Below are 21540 nucleotides of genomic sequence, written 5' to 3' on the forward strand. Positions count from 1 at the left end.
TTTTACTTTCTTCTTCTTCTTCCTTTTCAATGAATTGGTGTGTTTTGACTTAATCTTGGGTGAAAGTATATGCTAATATTAGAATGTCAAAAGACCAGTTTACATATCGTCTTCCAACTTGCAGGACTCACTATATAGACGATTAATTTATTATCCACGTAATACCTCGTTTAAAATGAACTTTTCTGCGGTCTTAACAAAAAGAAATTGCATTGGTCGTAGTTAAGTCCAATAGTTTTGATAATCAATAACTTCTGCGGTGCAATTTCGATTTGTATTTGGACGGGTGTGAATTTCGAAATGAGCTAAAAATCCATACAAAGCTCCATAATGAGGATCAGCTGACGATTACAAAAACGCCTTAGCAGACTAATAAATCACAAGTGGACCAACCATGAGCCACAAAATAATTAAACATAATTTATATAAATAAATAAAAGCGACCTTAATCCAATATAAGCAGAATTAGTTGATAATCGTTGATGATGATCATGACCCATACCCGACAGTAGGAGTGGTAATTCGTATCGTGTCGTGTCTAAACGGGTTCGTGTCATCAAAGTCAGTACCCGTACACGACACGATTATTAAACGGGTCAGGTTTCACATACACGAGCACGACACGTTTATATCTATGTCAACCCGTACACAACAAGTTTAAACATGTTTATCGAAACGTGTCATAATAGGTACACGTATCCATACAATACACGATCATACCTGGTTACCCGGACACGTTAACACGACTTGTTTATCCAATCCGGTTAACCATTCAAAATTAGGGTTAGTGGAAGGGTAATTTGGTAAATTCAGTTAGATAAACGGATTAAATAACATGATTAAACAAGTCTAAATAAACAAGTTTAATCGGGTTATACGGGTTCAACCCGGTAATACACACTTATTAACTGTGTCTAAACGGATTGGACCCGTTTAGATCGAATACCAAAAATGCTCAATCCAAACCCGTCTAACTCCGTGTCGTGTCAAATATTACCGACCCTACCCGTTTAACTCTGTTCGTGTTATCGTGTCGGTTATATTCAACCAAAAGTAACTTCCATTTAACTCGTCTGTTTAACTTTTGTATAATCTTATATATATATATATATTAAATAGTGTATTGTACTATATAGAGAGCATATAGATATATGAATTCGATAATCACAAAATAATTTTGCGATTGTATCAATAATGGAAACATATAAGCTCCTTTTGTTTTTTTTTTTCAAATTTTAAAATAATAAAAGAATTTTTTACAAAAATTATTAATAGATGAAGCAAATGGACAATTATAACTCTATTAACTATAACCCTATTAAATGTTTGTGGGAGTCAATTTTATTTATATGTATAGATCGTTCCTCTGTGAATTGAATAGGTTGCTCTTACGTACGTCCCAATGGGACCTTTAATTTGAGGAATCTTTTAGTCCCATCGAAAGCCCAATCTAAGTTCGAGAAAGAAACATTTCGGGCTCGCCAAGCCCGAAAAGCTTCTATTTAAAGGGCCGTGGACCATACTACATACAAGAAGAAGACCGGCTCACCAATCAAACGAGAGAACACCGTTGAACCGCCATTTAAGCGAACCGGACCGATTCATCCTTAAACCCTTCCCTTCCCCTGTCTTATCAACTCCCAGAACTTTCGTCCAGGAGGCGAAAGGAAAGCTCCATTAGAGCTCCCTCACTCCCTTGTCTCGTCTCGTCTCATCATCGTCATCGTCTTCGTCTTCGTCTTCGCCATCGTCATCATCTTCATTCTTCATTCTTCATTCTTCTTCTTCCGTTGAGTTTCGTCTTCGGCTATTGACTCTGAGAAGGTTGCTCAGAAAGCTCATAGTTTTTACTTGCAGGTAGTTTACTCTCTTCCCCTCACCGCTCTTTTCTATGTGTTGTTCCAGTATGTGAATTGTGAATGCTTGCTTGTGGGCTTTAGCCCCATAACCGAATTGTGGTTTGGATTGCGTTCCCTGCGATGGATTTCAGAGAGTGATTTGAAACTTTCGGGAACAAATTTCAGTGTATTGACAAGAACGATAAATTTTTAGTAGATTTTGTTCATGATAGTAACAATCCTTTCAGATTCTGGGCATCCGAGACGGGAAAAGATTATCGCTTTGAGCCTTGGTCTCGGTGAAGTTGTTGATAAATTGGGATGACTGCTGTCATCTTTAGACACGGGAAGATTTTGAATTTTTCCAAAGCAGTCTCAAATAACGTAATGCCTGCCCATTTCTGTGATATGTTTGAATTGAAAAGATTATTTGGATCGGTGGTTATGCACACCCTTATATTAAATTGCCCTTGTTGCCTGAGGTTGCCTCTACTATGAATAGTATGATCATTGCATAACCGAAGCACTCGTGTAATTTATATCATTGTGCAAAGCTAAATCAGGTGAACAGGATTGACATTCGTGTTCAGAAATGGCGAGCATTATCTCGGCCCCGAGTTTCATCTCAACCTCTCAGAGAAGAAACAGCAAAGTCTACCGGCAAGTGGCTGGATGCATCAGGAGATCCCCGGCTATACAGGCTATGCGAGTAGAGAAGCCCCTGGAAGAGCTGTACAACGTTAGAGTGGAGAGAAAAGTCTCTCAGCAGAGGCTTGCAGAGCTCGGGGTGTCGCGGTGGTCCGTTTGGAAGACAGGTAAATGCCAGTTACCCTGGGACTGGCAAGTGGACCAGCTGGTTTATATCGAGGAAGGGGAAGTTCGCGTTGTGCCCGAAGGAAGTGAACGATACATGCGGTTCTTGGCGGGTGACCTTGTCCGTTACCCCAAGTGGTTCGAGGCCGACCTCTACTTCAACGGTCCATACCGAGAACGGTATAGCTTCCGAGCATATGGTGATGACTAGCAGTCTCAGGGGGATCAGTTGAATGAACCTTTTGGTCTATTTTTGTTTGGGTTTGTTCTCTGTAGTCTACCATTTCACAAGGCAATTTTCCTTCTGCTGTAAACTGATGTTCGCTCCGAACTGGTGCCTGTATCGGTTAATTTCCCTTGTATTGTAGTCAAATTGAGGGCTTTGCCAGCTTGAGGTGGATGTTCATATCGAGGTCCGGCCCAGGCACGGGTTTCGGAAGCATAGCAAGCCATCAAGGAAGAAAACTTCTACATTTTATTCTCCCAAATTGTTGAATCTACAAATGAAGGGTCTAGGCCATCTACGTAACTATGTGGAAGATGAAAGATTAGTTTCGACATTAGCAATCAACATAAAATTTTATGGACTTTCTATGTCTAGATGGTTTGAATTGAGAGGAACCAAATATTATTTCAGAAGCAATGCAAGTTGTGGAGAGTTTAGACAAGGAGATAGTCGCAATGGGAAAGGTGAAGATGCTTCGTTGCCTGCATACTCTTTACCACTTATCCAAAGAAGAAATAGGCAACGAGTATCCAAATAGCATAAGGCGCTGTCCTCGAATCATTACACAGATTAATTTCATCGACAGGTACTAAAGAAAGGGCTACACTTTTATAAATCAAATATCCCTTATGGTACACACACATCGGCATTTACTGAACAGAATATAAGACAATGAGCCTCAATGAAAGTTATAAAAAAAAAAAAAGGAAATAAGAAAATGGAGGAGGAGGAGGATTGACCGACCTCAAACGTCCAGCTCTGGACCCACTTTGAGTTTTCAACTCGGTCGGCATCATACATCAGATCACAACTGAAACAAGCCACGAGAGCACGTTGGGTTCCCGAGCTTCAAAAGGGGAAGAGACTCTAGCAAATTCAACATGCCAAATTCTCTCATCTACCCGAAGAATTTCGAGTTTTTGAACTGGTGGCGATGGCAATGGAAGATCCAAACCTAGAGACTAGCACGGCCTCGTTGCTTACGACCTTGGAGGCTGCCACGTCTTCCAACTGCTTCCACATAGATTCTCTCCTTTCCCTCATCTCCTTCTCCTTGACTTCGTCTTCCTGAAACCTGATCAGGCATTCGTCCACGAGAGCTTGGTCAATGTCAGAGAAGATCTTCCTCACGTTCAAGGTGAGACTCTGAACTGCCTGGTTCCAGTGACTCCGGGTGTTCATCTCTAGGGCCGGGAAGATTATTGAGAGTATGACCTTTCGGTTCTGCATGATTAAGTCTCTAATGTGGTCGTTGTTCCACAAGAAGAGTGCTCGTTCAGCTACCTGTCAAAACGATCACCATGTAACATGGTATTAGTCCAAAACAAGTAGGATCAAAATTCCAAGAAGTCAAAGACATTATCCAATGAGATTACTTCATCTCAATTATTGACATAACATTACCAGAATTTGGCAGCAGAGGTACGTCTTCAACAATTATACGTTGAATGCATTGACTTTGATTATAAGTAGACCGAAGGGGAAAAGCTTACAGGGCTACAAGATTTTTACATGCCAAAGATAACACTCCCTACTTCACCAATCACCTCCAACACAAGAAATTCTGCTAAATATTTCTCCATGGAGGTTTGACACGGTAATATTCAAAGATACGTCTTCCTTCAGCAATCTCATTGCACTAAGCCGATCCCATTAGACCTTATATTTGGTGATGAAAAAGCAAAACTCCTTTACTAAAACTGGTATAGTTTGTTTAGAAAGGATAAGCGCAAAGCACGATATATTTGCCAGGACGAAGGAGAGGGCAGATTGACTAAGGTCCACATTAATATAAACAGGACAGACATACAAATGAGATACATACTTAGGAGTCACTCAAATATTCAAGCATTAAGTTTTGCTATCACATAGAATAATTTTTTGAGAGATGTGTTTGTTGAGATTTGATGATCAATCTGCTAAAGGAAGATGGCAATTCAGATATTTTGAGTCAGGTACCTGAAAATGCGAGCTATTGAGACAACGGCCAATCTGTCGGAAAAGCGGGACCATACAGCGCTGGAATTCTGCAGCTTGGGTGGCTTCTAGCACTTCTTCCAACTCACCAAGGAACATAACCTCCTTTGAACTGTTTATCACAGGCCAATACTTGAGGAGACCCCGGATTACTGAATCAGCCAGCTTAAAATCCTTCTCGACGAACTGAGTGATGCAGTAAGAGAGCTGTTGATGATACATGGACACACACTTGGGCTTGTGAAGGGGAATCAAAGCGCGGACAAGGAACAGCTTGTGCTCTTCCTTCAATGGCAATGCAAAGCCATTGATTATACTGCCTAGAATTTCCAGCATCTCTGCAATTCCATTGTGCCTCTCTGTCTCGAAAATGAAGCGGTAGAAGATATTATTGATGGCTTTCCTAATGAACGGCCTATGCACCATAAATTTACCATAAATCCGGTGAAGAATTGTCTTCAGATACTCCCTTTCTCTTTGGTCCTCAGAATCGAACAAGTCAAGCAATCTCAGGATAAAGGAATGGTCAATGTATCGCTTGGCAAGCCTAGCATCAGTTTCTGAGGAGGTCACAAATCTCAACAGAAGCTCGTAAACAATCTGAATATGTGGCCAAGCCGGCTCCATAGTGGGCTCCTCCTCTTCAGGATCAAACATGTCCGCGATATTATTATCACGATTCGAAGATGGGAATGTCCTGAACAGATTCAATGCCACCATCTTTGTGATTTCTTGCATTGTGACCTCATTAAACTTGGACGTAACAGAAGATATATAGTCAACCAGCTCCAGCAAGGTCTGCCGCTTAACATCCTTCTCCTTGAGATTCTTTGAAGGATCATTAAAATCGAACACCACACAACACATATTCAACTTCCTGATAAACAGATTTTGCCTCTCCGAACTGGGAACATCCCGGAAGCTCGGCAATGCCTCGTAAGCCCCGGAAGCCAGCAACGGTCCCACTTGCCCAGCAACCGGAGACAATTTCTTCCCATGACTCGGCTTGCTAACAGTCCCATTCCCCAAATGCGGTGCACCAGAACCAGAATTCAATGATTTCGCAGAAGTCGAAGCGGGTCTCGAGTTATGCGTAGAGTTAGGCCCTGTCGATGTGTTCAGTGGCGAATGGGAATTGACCAGGCCATCGTCACTATGGGATGATTTCGAGGGCTTTCGAGGTATCTTTCCAAGTATTTGCTTGATCATATCTACGAATTCCTAAGAACACCCTTAGCTCCCCAAAAGCGGTGAAATTTATCACAAGTTCCAGACAGCTCTATGACAGGAAACCTCCGGACGTATCCAAGAATGCAGAAAAGGGTACAATAAAAGAGCTGCGGCTGCTCAAATTGGCCTTATTCCTTCACACGGGCTGATTTGTACAGATGATCCCGATGCTAGAATTCAGGAAATGAAGGGAAGCTTCGAATCGAGGGGAGAGATTGAGAGGCGAACTCACATTGATCATTGGGTTGAAGAGATCCGAGAGCCAAGGCGCCCTTAGAATTCCGGGAACAACCCAGACACGATGAGGCCTCCAACCGGCCAAAACCTAGCTAACCGGTAGCTCCGAGAGGTAGGAAGAAGGATCGAATCTGGAAACCGAAGAACAGAGCAGGGAATGCAGAGAAGAAATCCCGGGAATGGAAATCGACGGGCAGTTCCCGCTCCCGATCACTGGCCCCCTCTCCCTCCTCCGCTGCTTCGCTGTTCAATTTTGGGGTTTTGAGAATTCAAAGATGGAAAGGCCATGGGAGAGAGAGAGAGAGAGAGAGGAGGAGGAGGAGAGGTGAAACAAAGAAAAAAAATGGAGGTTGTGAGGAGAGAGAAAGAGAAGGGGGAAAGAGGAGGACGAAGGTGGGGGAGGGCACAATGACGAAAGTACCCCCGGTCTGGGTTTGCCTGAAGGCGGGACCGGATCGGACCGGGGACGAACCGATGCCAACACGAACGCGGCACAGTGACGGGTTGGCTGTGGGGCCCAGTCCTGGGTTGACCAGGTGAGACTGAGACTGTGGCTGTGGCGGAGTGGAGTTTTGGGATCGAGTGACTCGCTTCGTCTGCCCTTTCTTCAGGCAACATCAGATATGAAGAAATATCTCGTCGGGTTAAGAATTGGCCGTTGGACATCTTCTGAGGTTTCAAAATGTGAGGTCCACAGAGACTGATGACGACCATCGATCCTTTGCTTTTGAATGGACCCTGGGCGTTTACGATGAACCGTCCTATTAGTATGCGCTATTGAAAGCAACTGCGCTTTACTTAACCAACACTTTATCTCCTCTCATTTACCTTCATGAAACGGTGTTATTTATGTTGTGGACTGCAATACCATTTTCTACTGTACATGCAACTTCTTCTTAATGTGTTAAGCACCCGGGTTCGAGCATAGAGGAACGTTTTGCTATCAAATATAATTTTCATGTTACATATAACATATGTGTTTTGATATTTGACAATATTGATGAATTACTCGTTACTTTGCAAGATTTATAATGATCTTAAATTTTTTAAAACAATGGATTCAATAGATAAAAAGTATGACTGTTTTTGGCGAAAATGGAATCCAAGTCCAAAATATTAAGAAAAAGGATAAAAGAAATACAAACTCAGATGCAAACCCCATCCGGACAGATTTTGACTTTTATTTATGCAAAAAGAAATGTTGAAAATGTTATTAAAGAGACGATCCGTGCAAATTGATTTGAACGATTCAATATTTTTTTTTTAAATAAGATCTTGAATTCAAATCCTGTTAATGAAGAAAATTTATATTTGAAAAGTTTTATTCGATTTGTCTAGAACTGAATTAGTTAAATTTATTGAGTTTTCGAATATTGGATCGCAAACCGAGAAATGAAGGTGAAAAAGTGAGAGAGAGAAAAGCAAAACTATACAAATAGCATGGATCTATTGCCCAACCAACAATACCTTCTCATCAGAAACGATGGGCCGTCAATTCCCTCTGAGACGAGCCGACTGGGCATTTCAATGGGCCGGGCATTGAAGCAGAGAACAGAGTCTTGACTCGCTTGTAATTCTGTCTAAGACGCGTTCCTTCCCGTGACATTTCAAGGGGGGGCTCCAAGATTTGGATATTTTCCTCAATAATTTCCATACAACGAATCTGGAAAAATGGCTCGATTCGATCATTCATCCATCTATCGTATTAGAGGTTCCGATATTATTCGAATTGAATTGGCCAACTTGGAATTAGAACACACGACCATACGATAATCACGCTTGCAAATCACCTTGATAACCTTACATGCGAATAGATTCATATCTTTCACTGATGATGACTTCATGTATGTAATTTCAAACTATCCTGCTTAAACCCCAAATATAGAAAGAAGGGGGGAAAAAAATCATGACAAATACATTCATTAATAACAGGACAGGACATCCTCAGCAGATCTTCATTGAATCAAACAAACTGAGCCCCTTCCTTCCCTTCAGCACATGCCTTCTCCTTATCCTCCTCCTCCTCACCAATTCTCACCATTTCTTTCGACCCTTTAACCACCTCTCCGATCCCAAACTCCTCGTCCTCGGCATTCCCAGCATAGTGTTGCACCTTGTACTGGTGCCTCATCGCGAACACGAGGAAGATCAGGAAGTTCAGCACTCCTAGGACAGCAAGCAACCAGTAAAAGTTGTTCAGCCTCCCTTTGTTAAGGTCGCTCCTCAGCCAGCTGTTGTGGGTGACCTCGTCTACCAACGACACGAGCAGGCTGCTAATGAAGAACCCCATCGAGATCGCGCTCAGGAACAGACCCGTGCTCATCGATTTCATCCGTTCGGGTGCCTCCCGGATGAAGAACTCTAGCTGCCCCACGTACACAAACGCCTCCCCTGCCCCGACTAGGAAGAACTGGGGGACGAGCCAGAAGGCACTGATCTTCGTGCCGTGCTCATTGGCAATAACTCGCCTCTGTCTCTCGATGATTGCTGAGGCAGCCATTGCAACAACCGAGAAGACTAGCCCCACCCCGACCCTCTGGAGACTTGTTAGGCCCTGGGTGGTGTGAGTGAGTTTCCGGGCCAACGGAACAAAGAGCCGCTCATTGAGGGAGGTGAAGAGGAGGATCGTTATGAAGAGGAATGCCGACAAGGAACCTGCAGGGACCGTGAACGACCCGATTGTTCGGTTCATTACAGTGGCCTGCTCGATGGTGAAGGTGGTCATTTGGGAGTAGATGGTCCAGAAGAGGATGCAGGTGGCCCATATTGGCATCAGTTTTATCACCATCTTCACCTCCTCGACTTCCGTCACAGTCGAGACTAGCCAAGGATTACGGTCGCTTCCTTTTGTTGAATCGGCCTCATCCAGGACTGCTGCCTTGTCGAGACACCTAATGGCACATTAAACACAAAGGAAATCTCTGTCAGCATTAATGCAGATGGTCACGCCTTCATCTACCTAAATCAACCTGCCATTGCCATGTGATCAGTTTAATCACCCAATTACGCCAAAAAAAAAAAAAGTTTAATCACCTGAATCGATCTGTGTGCAGGACCCGGGCATTTTCGGAACCATTCAGGAAGCTATGATGCGCCGGATGAGGTCTAGTCCTCTTCTTCCAGGCCAGGAATACCACCCTCCATATTACTGTCAGCGGGCTCCCCTGCGGCTTCTTGAACCGGTAAAGCCTCGTTCCCAGCAGCAGGATGACCGCTGCAATCACCATCGTGCCCGCTGAGATCCCATACCCCCACCCTCTACCGACATTGTCCTGGACGTAAACGAGCACAATCACCGCAAAGAGGGAGCCGATGCTGATTGCGAAGTAGAAGCGGTTGAAGAAGAATATCATGGCCTTCTCCTCCTTCGGGTCCGTGCTATCGAACTGGTCTGACCCAAATCCTGAGACATTGGACTTTATCCCGCCACCACCAAGTGCAATCGTATAGAGGGCTGCATAGAGAAGAGCCAGCTGGTGGCCATTCACCTCGATGCACTGGTGTTGGAGCCTCCGGTAGTCGCTGCAGGGCGGAGGCCTCATGCTGGGTATAGTCGTGGCTACTGTTAATAGACCCACTCCCTGTGGAAAAATATGGAAATCAATGTTACGAGTAAAACTTGCAACTTCAATCAATCTTTCACGAATTATCCCGAAAGTAAATTACTCTATGTAATCCGGGGACCAACCAACCATTCTAATCGCATCAGAAAAGCTACGGAACCAGTTAAAAAGACCGAATCCTCCTAACTTGTCGAACTTGCCAAGATTAGAACTATGTGGTTTTTCAAATTTCAGTGAACATATTCCTCTGGTCCTGCAAACTTAAAACCTCTTGCTCTACTACTTCCTATCCAAACAAGTGGCAGGACATATCGACTTCGCGACTTAACGACTTCGAAGAAGTCCTGAAAACAAAAGCTCTTGCAAATAGTTTTCTATGTGCTGCTTTGGTTAAACTCACCAAAGCAGATACGGAGGCGAAGAGCGAGACGGTGAGGTATCTTCCGAGCTTAGCATCGGCTAAGAAACCGCCAAGTAGGCCAAGTAGGTTGAGAGTGCCCATAAAGTTGGTCACAATGGTGGCGGACTTTGCGGAAGAAATGTGCAAGTCCCCCACCAAGTATGTCACCAAGTTCATCGATATCCCCATCACGCATATCCTCTCCGAAAGCTCGGTCCCTGCATAAAAGTGAAGCACCCATGAAACTTTGTTTCGTCAAACCAATCGTCGAGGCTTGTGCAGTCTCCGAACAGCCTGTGTCCAAAGTCCATTAGCATTCTGTAACCAACTTTAGTACCTAAGATTAAGCCGGCAGCAAGCCATCCACCGGTCTTAGTCTTGTCCACTGGGTGGTTCCCTTTGTAGTCCACCAAGGACCCATCATCCAAAGACCCCTTCTCGCCTTGGCTGCCAAGCAAAACCTGTCCGAAAATATCGAAATGAGCAAAAAAAAAAGAAAAAAGTCCGGCCGATGAAAGGTGAATGGAATTACTTCACTGAAGAAACATGAAAGAGACTGAATTACCATATTGCTTGAGGGAAAATGGAAGAAGAGAGACAGAGAGAGCCAATGAAGAATAAGAAACTCTGTTTGATTGATTTGCTACAAGCCGGTGTTTATATATCACAGATAAGGAAAAAGAAGGGGAATTTAAAGCAGAGATAATTGGATCCGGGATGTTTAATGGGAATCTTTATGGTTCTCAACCCCGAGCAAATATTTAGTGAGTATTATACACCTACATGACTGGATATCCAATAAGATACTTGAAAGTGAAAAATGATTCAATAAATGGCCCACATATTCTTACTTATAAACACGATTAGTGAATAAGTAGCACTCGATTAATATTTTATTTTCCTGAAGACCGTCATATCAACATGCAACCTACTATTATTAAATGTTGATCCAACAGCCTTAAGGGGTTACGGAATGGTCCGACTAAGCCAGCCGATGATTTCGCGTATCTCTAGCATAGTATCCGACATGGCTTTGTCCTGATGCAAAATTTTTTGTGGCAGTGCAGTGTCTTATGTCGAATAGCTGAAGGGTTTGGAATGTATCAGCTTGTGGTCTCTGTTGGTTCCTTAACAGTTTTGGTGTACGTAGAGAAAAACAGAGACACGGAGAGTCGGATAATGACACTTTCTCCTATACAAATTCTGAAGCCTTGTCTTCTTATAATCCTCTGATGCTCCATCTAATTAAATGGAACGATCGGTTTGGCGAGCACTCGACCGCCTTAGATTTGCCGTGTCATCGACTGTCGGATGAGTTACGCCATAGCTTTTGGCCTGTGTGGTCCAGAAACTGCTGATGCCGAAAGAGTATTCTGCCATATCCTAAATTGATTTTATCTTTCATTCGGGACTCTGAAACAAAAGTATCATAATTATCCCCATCTAACCTCTTTGATAGGCATCTACCTCTTGAATGTAATTTTCACTTTCTTTCAGTGGACGTTGTTTGGTTGTTGCATGTGTTTACTGCACTTGCCTTTCTTATGTCCGTCTCCACGAAACCAAAAGCTTTCTTGCAGTTTGGGAAATAAATGAATGATTGATTCCGGTGGTCCCCTTAAGTAAAATTTCGGGTTCGAATCTTGTAAATAAAAAAAATTCAGAGCTAATACTTCGGATACCAAGTGGTGCACGCTGAAAAGGAAAATAGACAAGGGCAGGGAAGATTCCATCTGACGTTTGAATAATATAGTTCCATGTGATTGCTTGTTTGTATCATTTAAGTTCACAAAAACAAGAAAAACCGAGCTTGCGGTTGGTAGGTTGTAGTTAAGATTAAGAATATCAACGGTAGGCTTGCAGTTGTTGTCGATGTTCACTCTCAATTGTAGTAAGAATCAATTAATTTCCTCTACTCTGCTAACTTGATCGAGTGTAGATAGGATCTAAGTTCCGGGAAAAAGTCTCTAATTCAATAATTGAGCCGTTCATGAACACTTATCACTGAGAGTTCAAAGATGATTTAGTAACTGAACCATAGAATTTGGTCGAGCTTTGCCCCAAAATAGTGTTTTTCTTTTTTTTTTAGAAAACTTATTCTCAAACTAATTTAGTTTTGAAAATAATTCCATATTTAGACTTCTATACGTGAGATTCCTGTTCAATTCGACGCCTATGTTTTGGATTCTTTCAAAAACGCCATAAAAAAATACTCCTACGTCTTATTTTGGACGAGCTATTTGGTAGAGTGTCCTGTGTAGGCTGAGGATCACAAAGCAGGTTCAAGTTTGGCAATCCGAGCCAAGCTGGGTGATGAATTTGAAAGGCAAAAGGCTGGACAGCATTGGCTGGAGTGTGTACATAGATAAGGTGAACCATAAAATAGCAAATACTGATATAGCCAGAGCCTTGGGAATTTATTAGAAAGATAGACTTTTGTCATTATATAACAAGGTATTCTATGGTAAAAATAATAAATGAATAGAGGAAAACAACAAGGAATAGTAGAAAAAAATTTATATAAAGCTATATAACTATCACCCCCACCCTCTTCTCTCTCTCTCTCTCTCTCTTTTTTCTCTTTTCAGTTATCTGTAGAAGAAACTTGATCACTCACTAAAAAAAAACTTTATTTTTTTCACAATCAACCCATCGGTATTGCTGCCACTAGGCCTCCACCTCCAATGGCCCGAGCAACCATTCCCCACTGGTCTTGACATGGAAGGTCTCAAAGATTTCACGTTCGCTGGACTTGGAGCTGATGAGCAAAGCTCGGGGCCTGCAGGTTAACCTATGGGTAAGCCCTGTGAATAGTCACCCCAGAATGGGTTAACCTGTGCTCCTGCAAATCTCATGGGCTCACGTGAGGGATCCACACCAATTATAACGAGAGCCCTCAAGCTCGCCGTAGGCTGAAGCGGCTCTCTCATCAGTTTCCTGCTCCCTAGTTTTGGACATTTATGTCATCAATAAGGTGAGATTTGAGCTATCATCTAGAGATGAACCTGGGAAGGTCTTCCAAGGAAATTACTTTTCAAACAACATTATTTTTTTCGATTATAAAGGAAATATATGAAGCTAATATAATAAAATAAAATTTCTAATTAGCTAATAAAGTAGCATGAATAATTTTATTGAATATCGAACGTAAAAGCTCTTGATTAAGATATAAAAGCGTACGCGAATATACTATATTCTCTTTCCTATTGATTTGAAAATAAGTTTTTCCAAAATAAGGATATCTTGGGGCAAAGTTAAATTTGATCCTAATCTAATCTCTAACTCTCTACAGCTATACATCTTGTGAATCCTGCAGCTAATCATTCTCAGATGATTGATGGGACAGTTCCTTTTTCGGTGGGATTGTCCAAGGCCACCACCACTACATCTTTGATTGAGCGATCAATTTGGCCAAATATTTTGAGCTAATCCAATTTCTTCAATCATTGTAATGCAAATCTCTTGTGATATATCATACCATATAGTCGGCAGGCATTATTTCTGTTTTTAGTAAGTTAGAAGGACCGGCCCTCGACTTTTTGGATTCATTTGTGGGTATTACCTTTCAATGGTTACAATGGAGAATAATAGGTATAATATAATGAAATAAAAATAATAAATATCCAATAAAAGAGAACGAAAAATCTCACAAAAATATCAAATTCGTAATATCTTAATTATTAAGCGAGGACGTGCGCTATTACTATACACTTTATTTAATAATTCAATAATTTCCCTATAATTGTATAAATGGATTCCATTTTTGGGTTTTAGACGTGAAAATAGGTGTGCAAATGAATCTAGCGAAGATCGAATTTAGGAGGCTCGAGCTCGACTTGATCATTTTCTCATGAGCTCGAGCTCGAACTTGGTCGAGCCATATCATCCAAACTTAAGCTCCGCTCATTATACAAACCGGAGGCTTGAGTTCGAGTTCGACAAGACTCCTTTCAACGAAGCAAAAGAGCTATGTTCGACTGTGCTGTAGCTCAAGGTCATGTAGAACTCGGATGAGCTATGACCTGTAACTATAAGTATGTGTGTTTGTAAAACTATAAAATTCGATTAGCCTCGCGGCTTTTTTCGATCCAAATATTGTGGAACTCAAGTTCAACTTGAACTGGATAATATCGAATCGAATTGGAGCTTTAATCGAGTTGAGTTTGAACCATTTACTCGTCTCTTCTTACTTGCACCAACTCTTCCCCCGCCCCTCCAACCCCACTCTCTCTCGGTAGGTCTTGCCCCCCTACTTGAGAAAACAAGACAAGGCTTCTGATAACTTTTACGCGACATAAAGTATACAATCTTCCTCTTTTTATTATTTTTTAGGATTTTACGGTTTTAAGGTAGACTGTGAATAGCACGAGAAGCTTCAAAGCTTGAGACATAAGAAGAGAAGGATAGGCCGCCCTTATCTTCGGCAAAATCCCACATGCAATTTCTTTTGGCCATTTGCTTCGATTGAAGAATTAGGCTCTCTCTCTTGTTCACATCAAAGGCCAGAAATGGTCCACGGTCTAATCTATTATTTTGTCCATCTTCGGGAAAGGAACAAGGAGTGGTACAATTGATAACTTCTTTGACATGCCGAAATCACACATCAAGAAAGAACATACCTGTCGGGTCAGCCAGTTCTAGCTATTGCCCTATTCAACACGAAGTCGTCTTAATAATAAGCCGTCCCAAAATATAAGTATTTTAGAAAAATAATTAAATGTTTATGGTTCTTATCTTCGAGTTGGGCAACTTGCCCCGTTCGAGCATATGACTGGATCGCATATTTGTTTTGAATTGACAACTATAAACATATCGAAGAAATTCATTATTTGCATGAAAAGATGGCAATTAGGTCTGAATATTTATGTTCAAGTTGTGCACTAATCTTTGTTGGTTATTATATATGTTCAGGATCCCGATGGACAGGTCTAATTAAGTAAGCCAATTATGTTCACGCATAATATATATGATGAATCATTTCAGATCTTTGATTTTCATTATCATGAACTTTCCAACATTAACGGAGAATAAATTAATCGGGCATCCGGTGCTTTGGTCAGGGTTTCATATATTAGTGATTGAATCGCAGAAAAGTTGATATATGAAAGGCATCAATTCACTCTTTTTAACTTTCTTTGGGCAATAATCTCACCTTTCTTGACAATGGAAATGGATGTCCTAATCTTCAGATTTTGAATATATTATCTTTCTTTTTCCCATTCCTTTTCACGGATATTTATGTTCGACATTTTTAAAAAAATGACATTCTACCACCCACAGAAAAAAAAAATGGCAACAGTTTCCAATAAGAGCTAGGGTTTCATCGAATTATTCATCGTCAATTGACGTTGTACGTATTGTTCCCCCTATTTTTTCATTAATGTTAATGGTTGTCTTCCCTAAAGAATATGCAACGACAATTCCAAAATTTCGCTTATTACAAAAAGGAATTGTTCCTATCCTCGGCATTTACTGGACTAATTTTTCTGCTTTGTTTTTTTTAATGAGATTTACGTTATAAAAAGTTGAACTAATAAATTTTAGTTTGAAAAAAAAAACGATTCCTTAAACTGATTGAATAATTTTTCAAAAAGATCTTTAAACGTTGATCCGGTTATCATGTTTATGGAATAATTACCCGAGGAGGCATTTCGCCTGTGATTAATCAGAGCGACAGCAGCAATATTTCTATTTTGTCAATTTCTATTTTTTCTTAATAAATCCATTATATATGTTGAGCTATATAATTATAATTATTAGTTTGTCGGTCGGCCCACTCCTATCTCAGTCCATGAAGGCCCAAGCTTTCATCTAACACAGTAACATATCCATGTGCCCAAAAATATTAGTTGTTAATCTTTTAGTAATACATAAGATCGGCCCAATCTGATCGGGAAGTCGGACCCCGATGCGCACCGATGCGGTACCTCGCAAGTTTCTTCTTACTTGTTATTTCTATATTTTCACTCAATTTCTTTTGTCGCTTTATGTATCACTAGACAACTACGTGCAGATAACATTAAAAAAATATATGATAGAAAAATATTCATATTTTGAAAGGATAATTAGACTATAGGAAAAAATCTAAAGCAAATTTCGCTTTGTGCCCGTGACATCGCTCTTAATCAAGAGCAAAAATAATTATCATAATTAATTAATTAAAATAAAAAAGGGAGTGGCGTGAAACTATCTCCCAAGTAGCTTTTTTCCCCCTTAAATTGAAACATGTGTGAGAGAAACTTTAGGAGTGCTTATAGGAAAGTTAGAAGAGAAAAATTAAATGGTCAATTCTATCCTCATATTTATGACCCGTTTGTTTCCAGAGTTAAAATCACAAAAATTTTAACTTTAACTCAACACACTGCATAACATTTTGTCATTTTCCACAATTAAAATCAAAGTTACTTTAACTCTGAAACCAAACGCATCGTTATTTTTTTCTATTGGCTAGAACTGATTTTATAGGGATGAAATCAGAAACTAAAAGCGAGATCAACTCTCACCCCTGACTATATATATTTTATTAGTATAGATGGAAAGTAATTGGAATGAAAGTTTAATACCAGGAATTCTCTTAATTAACAAGAAAACCAATACGATGGACGGATGTCAAACCTATTATAAGGCCCGACAAGGTTTAAATGGATCAGGTCATTAAGATGGCCATGATATGAAGATCCGGCCCACTCATCTTTTCATATGAAGGAAATGATCCTAAGACCATCTCTAATGGGAGAGAATCGATGGGTCTCTTAAGTGAGCCTGATTTTCGGCACATAGGCGTTATATCATTGAGAGACTCACATTAGAAAATGAGAGACTTGAGACTCTAATAGTCGGTCTTTGATTCTTTCTTGTGGTCCTACAATCTTAATTTAAAATAAAATAAAATAGGGAAGTAGCTCCGGCATGGGGCCTATGGGTACTACGCGGCAGCCACTGATTGGTCTCTCGTAGAGAGATGCCTCTAGCAAGGGGTCATCTCTGATGCCGTCTCTTTTTATGCCATGTGGGTGGCCCCAAACCTGCTGGAGTTGGTCTAAAACTATAGAATAACAAGCACGAACATTTATGGAAGCACATAGTGACCGAGATCAAGTAAATTCTGGTAATCTTATTGAAAAAAATTGGACAAAAACTTGATTTTTGCAGCTGAAAGGGCTGAACAACTTAGTCCGGCCTCTCATTTTATTTTCTTATCTTAACAAAAACCCAATATGCACTATTTTCCTATATTTTATTAAGTTCATAATTATTTCTTCTTATATGAAGCCAGCAGAGGAAAACTTCTTCCCCGACCAAGCTCTTGAATGGGTCTCTCTAATTGCATCAACCTCGCAAAGACTCCCACCAACGGAGCAGTGTTGTACGTGCAGGCCTCGGTCTGCATGTAATTCCCCCGTTGATCCAAGAAGTTGTCCTGGCAGTCGGGTCCACCGACCAGCGCCCCGGTCACCACATTCGGGTTTGGCTCCGGCCGTCCGTACCAGTTATCATATCCTTGAGTGCACCCAATGAACCCCCTGTACTCCCTGTACGACACGATCGAGGCCCCTCTGTGGTGTACCCTCCTAGGATAATTTGGGCCATACCCCACCAGGTAGCTCATGTTCATCGGGTTCGACCCAAGAATGTAGTCGGCCTGGAATTTCGCGAAGGCCAGGATCTCCTCGTGGTCGACTAGTCCTCCGGGGCATTGAAGCTTCTTGTTTGAACTGCTGATTAAATCCGAGTACACTGTTAGGAGGAACGCGGCCGACGACACGTACTGCATATTGTTCCACTGGCGCACGTAGAGCAAGCCTCCTGGAGTGCGCTCGACATCCGTGCCATTGTTCATGTCAAGGCACGAGCATATGTAGTACTCAGCTTTCGACCGGTACAACTCGAGTATGTGACCATGAGTTTTGTGCTTTGCTTTCATAAGCAGCTGTCGGGAATGAGTCAAATTCAATCAGATACAAGTGATCACCTCAACAGATGTTCAGATTAAGATACAAGCATAGTACAGATCTTAAAGCTAATAAATATACATATATATATATATATATACGTGCTATATGTATAGGCCTGTGCATATATGTCAAATGAGTCCCTTTGTGGGACAACGGTGTTCACTGTCTTAAATGGAAGGGCTGCACGACATGTGCATCGACTGCACTAGCACTCCTAAAGCCACCATCAACAAGCCATCAGTTCTCGAACAAAATAAAAAACAACCAAATTTTCTCGATTTTCAGCTGGATATGCAGCAAGCATGGTCAGTGATGATGCAGTCTGATGTCCGCGGTCGATTGAGGTCGAAACCGCACTTTTACTATCGTAATATGGTCTAATGCAACAGAGCCCGAGTTTTCGATATCAGTGGACGATGATTTGTGAATGATCTAGGATATGCAGAGAGTGAACATGATTTTATGCTTGAAAAAGTAAATACGGCCTATTGCTTGGCCTCCTTTGTTGGTGCCTTAATTGGGGCTCACTCCATCCCATGAATCTTTCGGGAAAAGGTAAAGTTTGATTTAAAGCTATGTTGTGATGAATATTATTTCATCATTGAAATTGAAAGGGAGAGAAAAAGCATGATCCTAAGAAGATTTGGGAGGGGCACAAATTTAATTTTTCTTTTCCCTACTCTAAAATTAAAATTTTGAAAATTGTCGAAAAATCATTTTCTCATATTAAGTTTGCTATTTCTCAGAACCTACTAATTATCAAATACAAATTTTCAGGTCACGTGTCATTAAATTTCTATCCCAATTTCAGGGGGAAAAATATATATATATATATATATATATATATATATATTCTATATATTTAGAAAATGAATGTGCTATACATTATTCCACGCCATCAATCATGTGTATAAACAAATGAAAAACAATTTCCCTGGCACCATTTTTTTTTTTACAAAACTATTCAGAAAACAAAACATTTTCATATCTGGTAAGAAAACAAACAGTTTTCCAAAGCTCTCGAGCCGTGTCCGGCAACAGAAAGCATTTTCACTTTCCCATGGTTTGCTCCTCAAATATTCATCATAATTTTTTATATAAGAAAAATTAAAGGCAATAAGTCTCGTTTTCATCGAAATAAATCCTTTTTCTTTTCACGAGAGCACATAATTACTACTCTATAACAAAAAAAAAGTAGGATTCGAAAATTGAAGAAATATTTATATAAGTTTTCACATCTCCCACCCTAAACTTTCCTATTAATATGATGTAACAAAAACAAAGGAATATAAATTGAGAACGCTTATGGTTAAATTAAGCTGCAATTTACCTGAGAGGCCATGACTTGGAGGCCGGCGTACTTAACGTCCCAGCTGAACTCGGTCATGGCCCAGCCGACGCCCCCGAAGCAATGGGCCTTGTCGATGGCGTAGTTGAGGTAAAACTCACTGTCGGTGGCCCTGTGAAGCCACAGTGCCGCCCACAACAGCTCATCCTTGTAGCCGCTCACCGATCCATAGTAGCTCTTCACCACCTCCACGCTCCTGTCGTACTCTCCCCTGTACCTGTCCCCAAACTCAAACAGCTGCGGTGCCCACCATCAAACCAACCCCATTAAGCCCATCTGATCATCTCAGTCATTAGCACAGTCATCGACAAGAGATTACTGATTGATTGATTACCTGCTGGGCATGGTGTAAGAGGAGGTGAGCGTAATGCGGGTTTGATTTGCGGAAGACTATGGAGGCGGCGGCCATGGCAGCGGCAGTCTCCCCGGCGAGGTCTGACCCGGGATTGTTCTCATCCACCTTGTATGCCCGCCTCGATGTGGTCATGTCCTCTGGCCGCTGCCAGCAGTAGTGATCCGTATCTCCATCTCCCACCTGTTACAGGAATGTTATAAGAGCACTCAATTAACATATATCGGGTGATCTAAGCGACTCTTGGATACATTGACGAACGGCCGTTCAGCCCGTACCTCGGCCCAGAGGACGTTGGGGCTGGTGTGCGCCTTGACGAAGTAGTCGGTGCCCCACTTGATGGCGTCGAGGGCATGCTCCAGCTCTCCAGCATGATCGATCTGTTCGGCGTACTCGATCACACTCCACGACAGCATTGTCACCGTGAATGCCATCGGCAGCCCGAACTTAACATGGTCCCCAGCATCATAGTACCCTCCTACCAAATCCACCTGTACAACAGCCCGATTATGCCACGTCGTATAATTAATTCATAACATAATGCATATGTTCGGGCCTTCGCTAATCCGTTTCATTCCCATCCGTCCTTTCCTTCATACCAAGCGTGTCATAAACGTGTGGGGCTTACTCCTTGTTCGAGGCCGTCGGTGAGGCCGGAGTGGTCCCGCCAGGTGACCCTCTGGTTGTAGGGAAGGCGGCCGGAGCGCTGGGCCTCGAAGTAGAGGAGGCTCTTGGCGAGGGCGTCGGCATAGTCGAAAGCTCCAGCGACGGCGAGGAGGAGGGTGAGGAGGACTGCATGGATCAGAAGCAGAGGACAATGCCGGCCGAATCGAAGCTCTCCCTTCTCTGCCATTGTAGTCCCTACCCCACTCCTAGAGAGAAAGGGAAGGTCTTTAAGGAGAGGGAGTGTTCTGCTCACTGCTCTGTGTTGAAATATTTGATTTTGCTCTTTTGAAATATTTTCAAATAACAGAGAGAGAGCAGAATGGATGACTGGAGAGTCACTTCTTTCTTTCTTTCTTTCTTTCTTCTGTTCTTTTATCTTTCTTTCTCATTCTGCCATGGCCTGTGCTTTTCACATGCTTGGATTATTCTCTCTTTCGTTTTCATTTTTCCTTTCCTCCTACTTTTTCCCTATCCACAAGAAACCAATTCTCGTTTCGGAGTTACGAGGGGCTTTCAATAAATTTCAAATACCCGCACTACAAGATAATATTTGTTACTTAAGGGCAAATTTGTCAAATGCATCACGTCTTATCATTTTACTTCTTGATCTTTTCTCCCTAGTAAACACTTACTGATTTTGAAATCAAGAAATAAATTTTATTTCTTGATTTGTAAAACTTAATATTTACTTTGATAACGGAGTCGAGTTTAATTTAATATGATTGATGTGACATTTGGGAATGGAGTGTAGTTAAACAGTTAAACTACGCTCCATTTCAAATAAAAAAATATATATATATATATTTACATGAGGTTGTAATGATAGTTTGAAAAAAGTACGTGTGAGAATTTATTATTAAATAAGAGAAAATAGAAGAAAATAATGATTACGTTGTTGAATTGATGAAAGAATAGAGTGGATGTGAGAAATTTAT

General features: G+C 41.4%; 3 protein-coding genes and 1 long non-coding RNA gene across 7 annotated transcripts; 2 read left to right on the top strand and 2 right to left on the bottom strand.

The window, feature by feature from the left end:
- The first annotated feature begins 1623 nt into the window (after window positions 1-1623).
- Window positions 1624-3124, top strand: LOC116193752. Of its 3 annotated transcripts, none has more exons than XM_031522499.1 (2): window positions 1624-1857; window positions 2429-3124. In XM_031522499.1, exon 2 carries the CDS (start codon window positions 2431-2433, stop codon window positions 2860-2862), a length of 432 nt encoding a protein of 143 aa, XP_031378359.1. In that variant the 5' UTR covers window positions 1624-1857; window positions 2429-2430; the 3' UTR covers window positions 2863-3124. The 3 variants fall into 3 exon arrangements, with proteins under 3 accessions (XP_031378359.1, XP_031378357.1, XP_031378358.1); XM_031522497.1 differs by having other exon boundaries at window positions 1625-1857; window positions 2393-3124; XM_031522498.1 differs by having other exon boundaries at window positions 1625-1857; window positions 2402-3124.
- A 592-nt stretch (window positions 3125-3716) lies between these two features.
- LOC116194031 lies at window positions 3717-11010 on the bottom strand. The gene is made up of 7 exons (XM_031522754.1): window positions 10850-11010; window positions 10622-10745; window positions 10285-10502; window positions 9355-9902; window positions 8291-9212; window positions 4837-6075; window positions 3717-4161 (listed from the first exon to the last, which is right to left on the bottom strand). The coding sequence occupies exons 1-7, from the start codon at window positions 10850-10852 to the stop codon at window positions 3772-3774; spliced, it is 3444 nt and encodes a 1147-aa protein (XP_031378614.1). The 5' UTR covers window positions 10853-11010; the 3' UTR covers window positions 3717-3771.
- Window positions 11011-12700: 1690 nt separating this feature from the next.
- On the top strand, window positions 12701-13832 carry LOC116197075. Of its 2 annotated transcripts, none has more exons than XR_004154982.1 (2): window positions 12701-13258; window positions 13577-13832. It is a non-coding gene; the product is annotated as an uncharacterized LOC116197075 (long non-coding RNA). The 2 variants fall into 2 exon arrangements; XR_004154981.1 differs by having other exon boundaries at window positions 13601-13832.
- A 3546-nt stretch (window positions 13833-17378) lies between these two features.
- LOC116197890 (endoglucanase 11) lies at window positions 17379-20998 on the bottom strand. The gene is made up of 5 exons (XM_031528158.1): window positions 20568-20998; window positions 20218-20430; window positions 19922-20122; window positions 19570-19824; window positions 17379-18214 (listed from the first exon to the last, which is right to left on the bottom strand). The coding sequence occupies exons 1-5, from the start codon at window positions 20790-20792 to the stop codon at window positions 17537-17539; spliced, it is 1572 nt and encodes a 523-aa protein (XP_031384018.1). The 5' UTR covers window positions 20793-20998; the 3' UTR covers window positions 17379-17536.
- Between the last annotated feature and the right edge of the window lie 542 nt (window positions 20999-21540).

The sequence above is a fragment of the Punica granatum genome, chromosome 2 (assembly GCF_007655135.1).
Source record: "Punica granatum isolate Tunisia-2019 chromosome 2, ASM765513v2, whole genome shotgun sequence".
Taxonomy (NCBI): Eukaryota; Viridiplantae; Streptophyta; class Magnoliopsida; order Myrtales; family Lythraceae; genus Punica; species Punica granatum.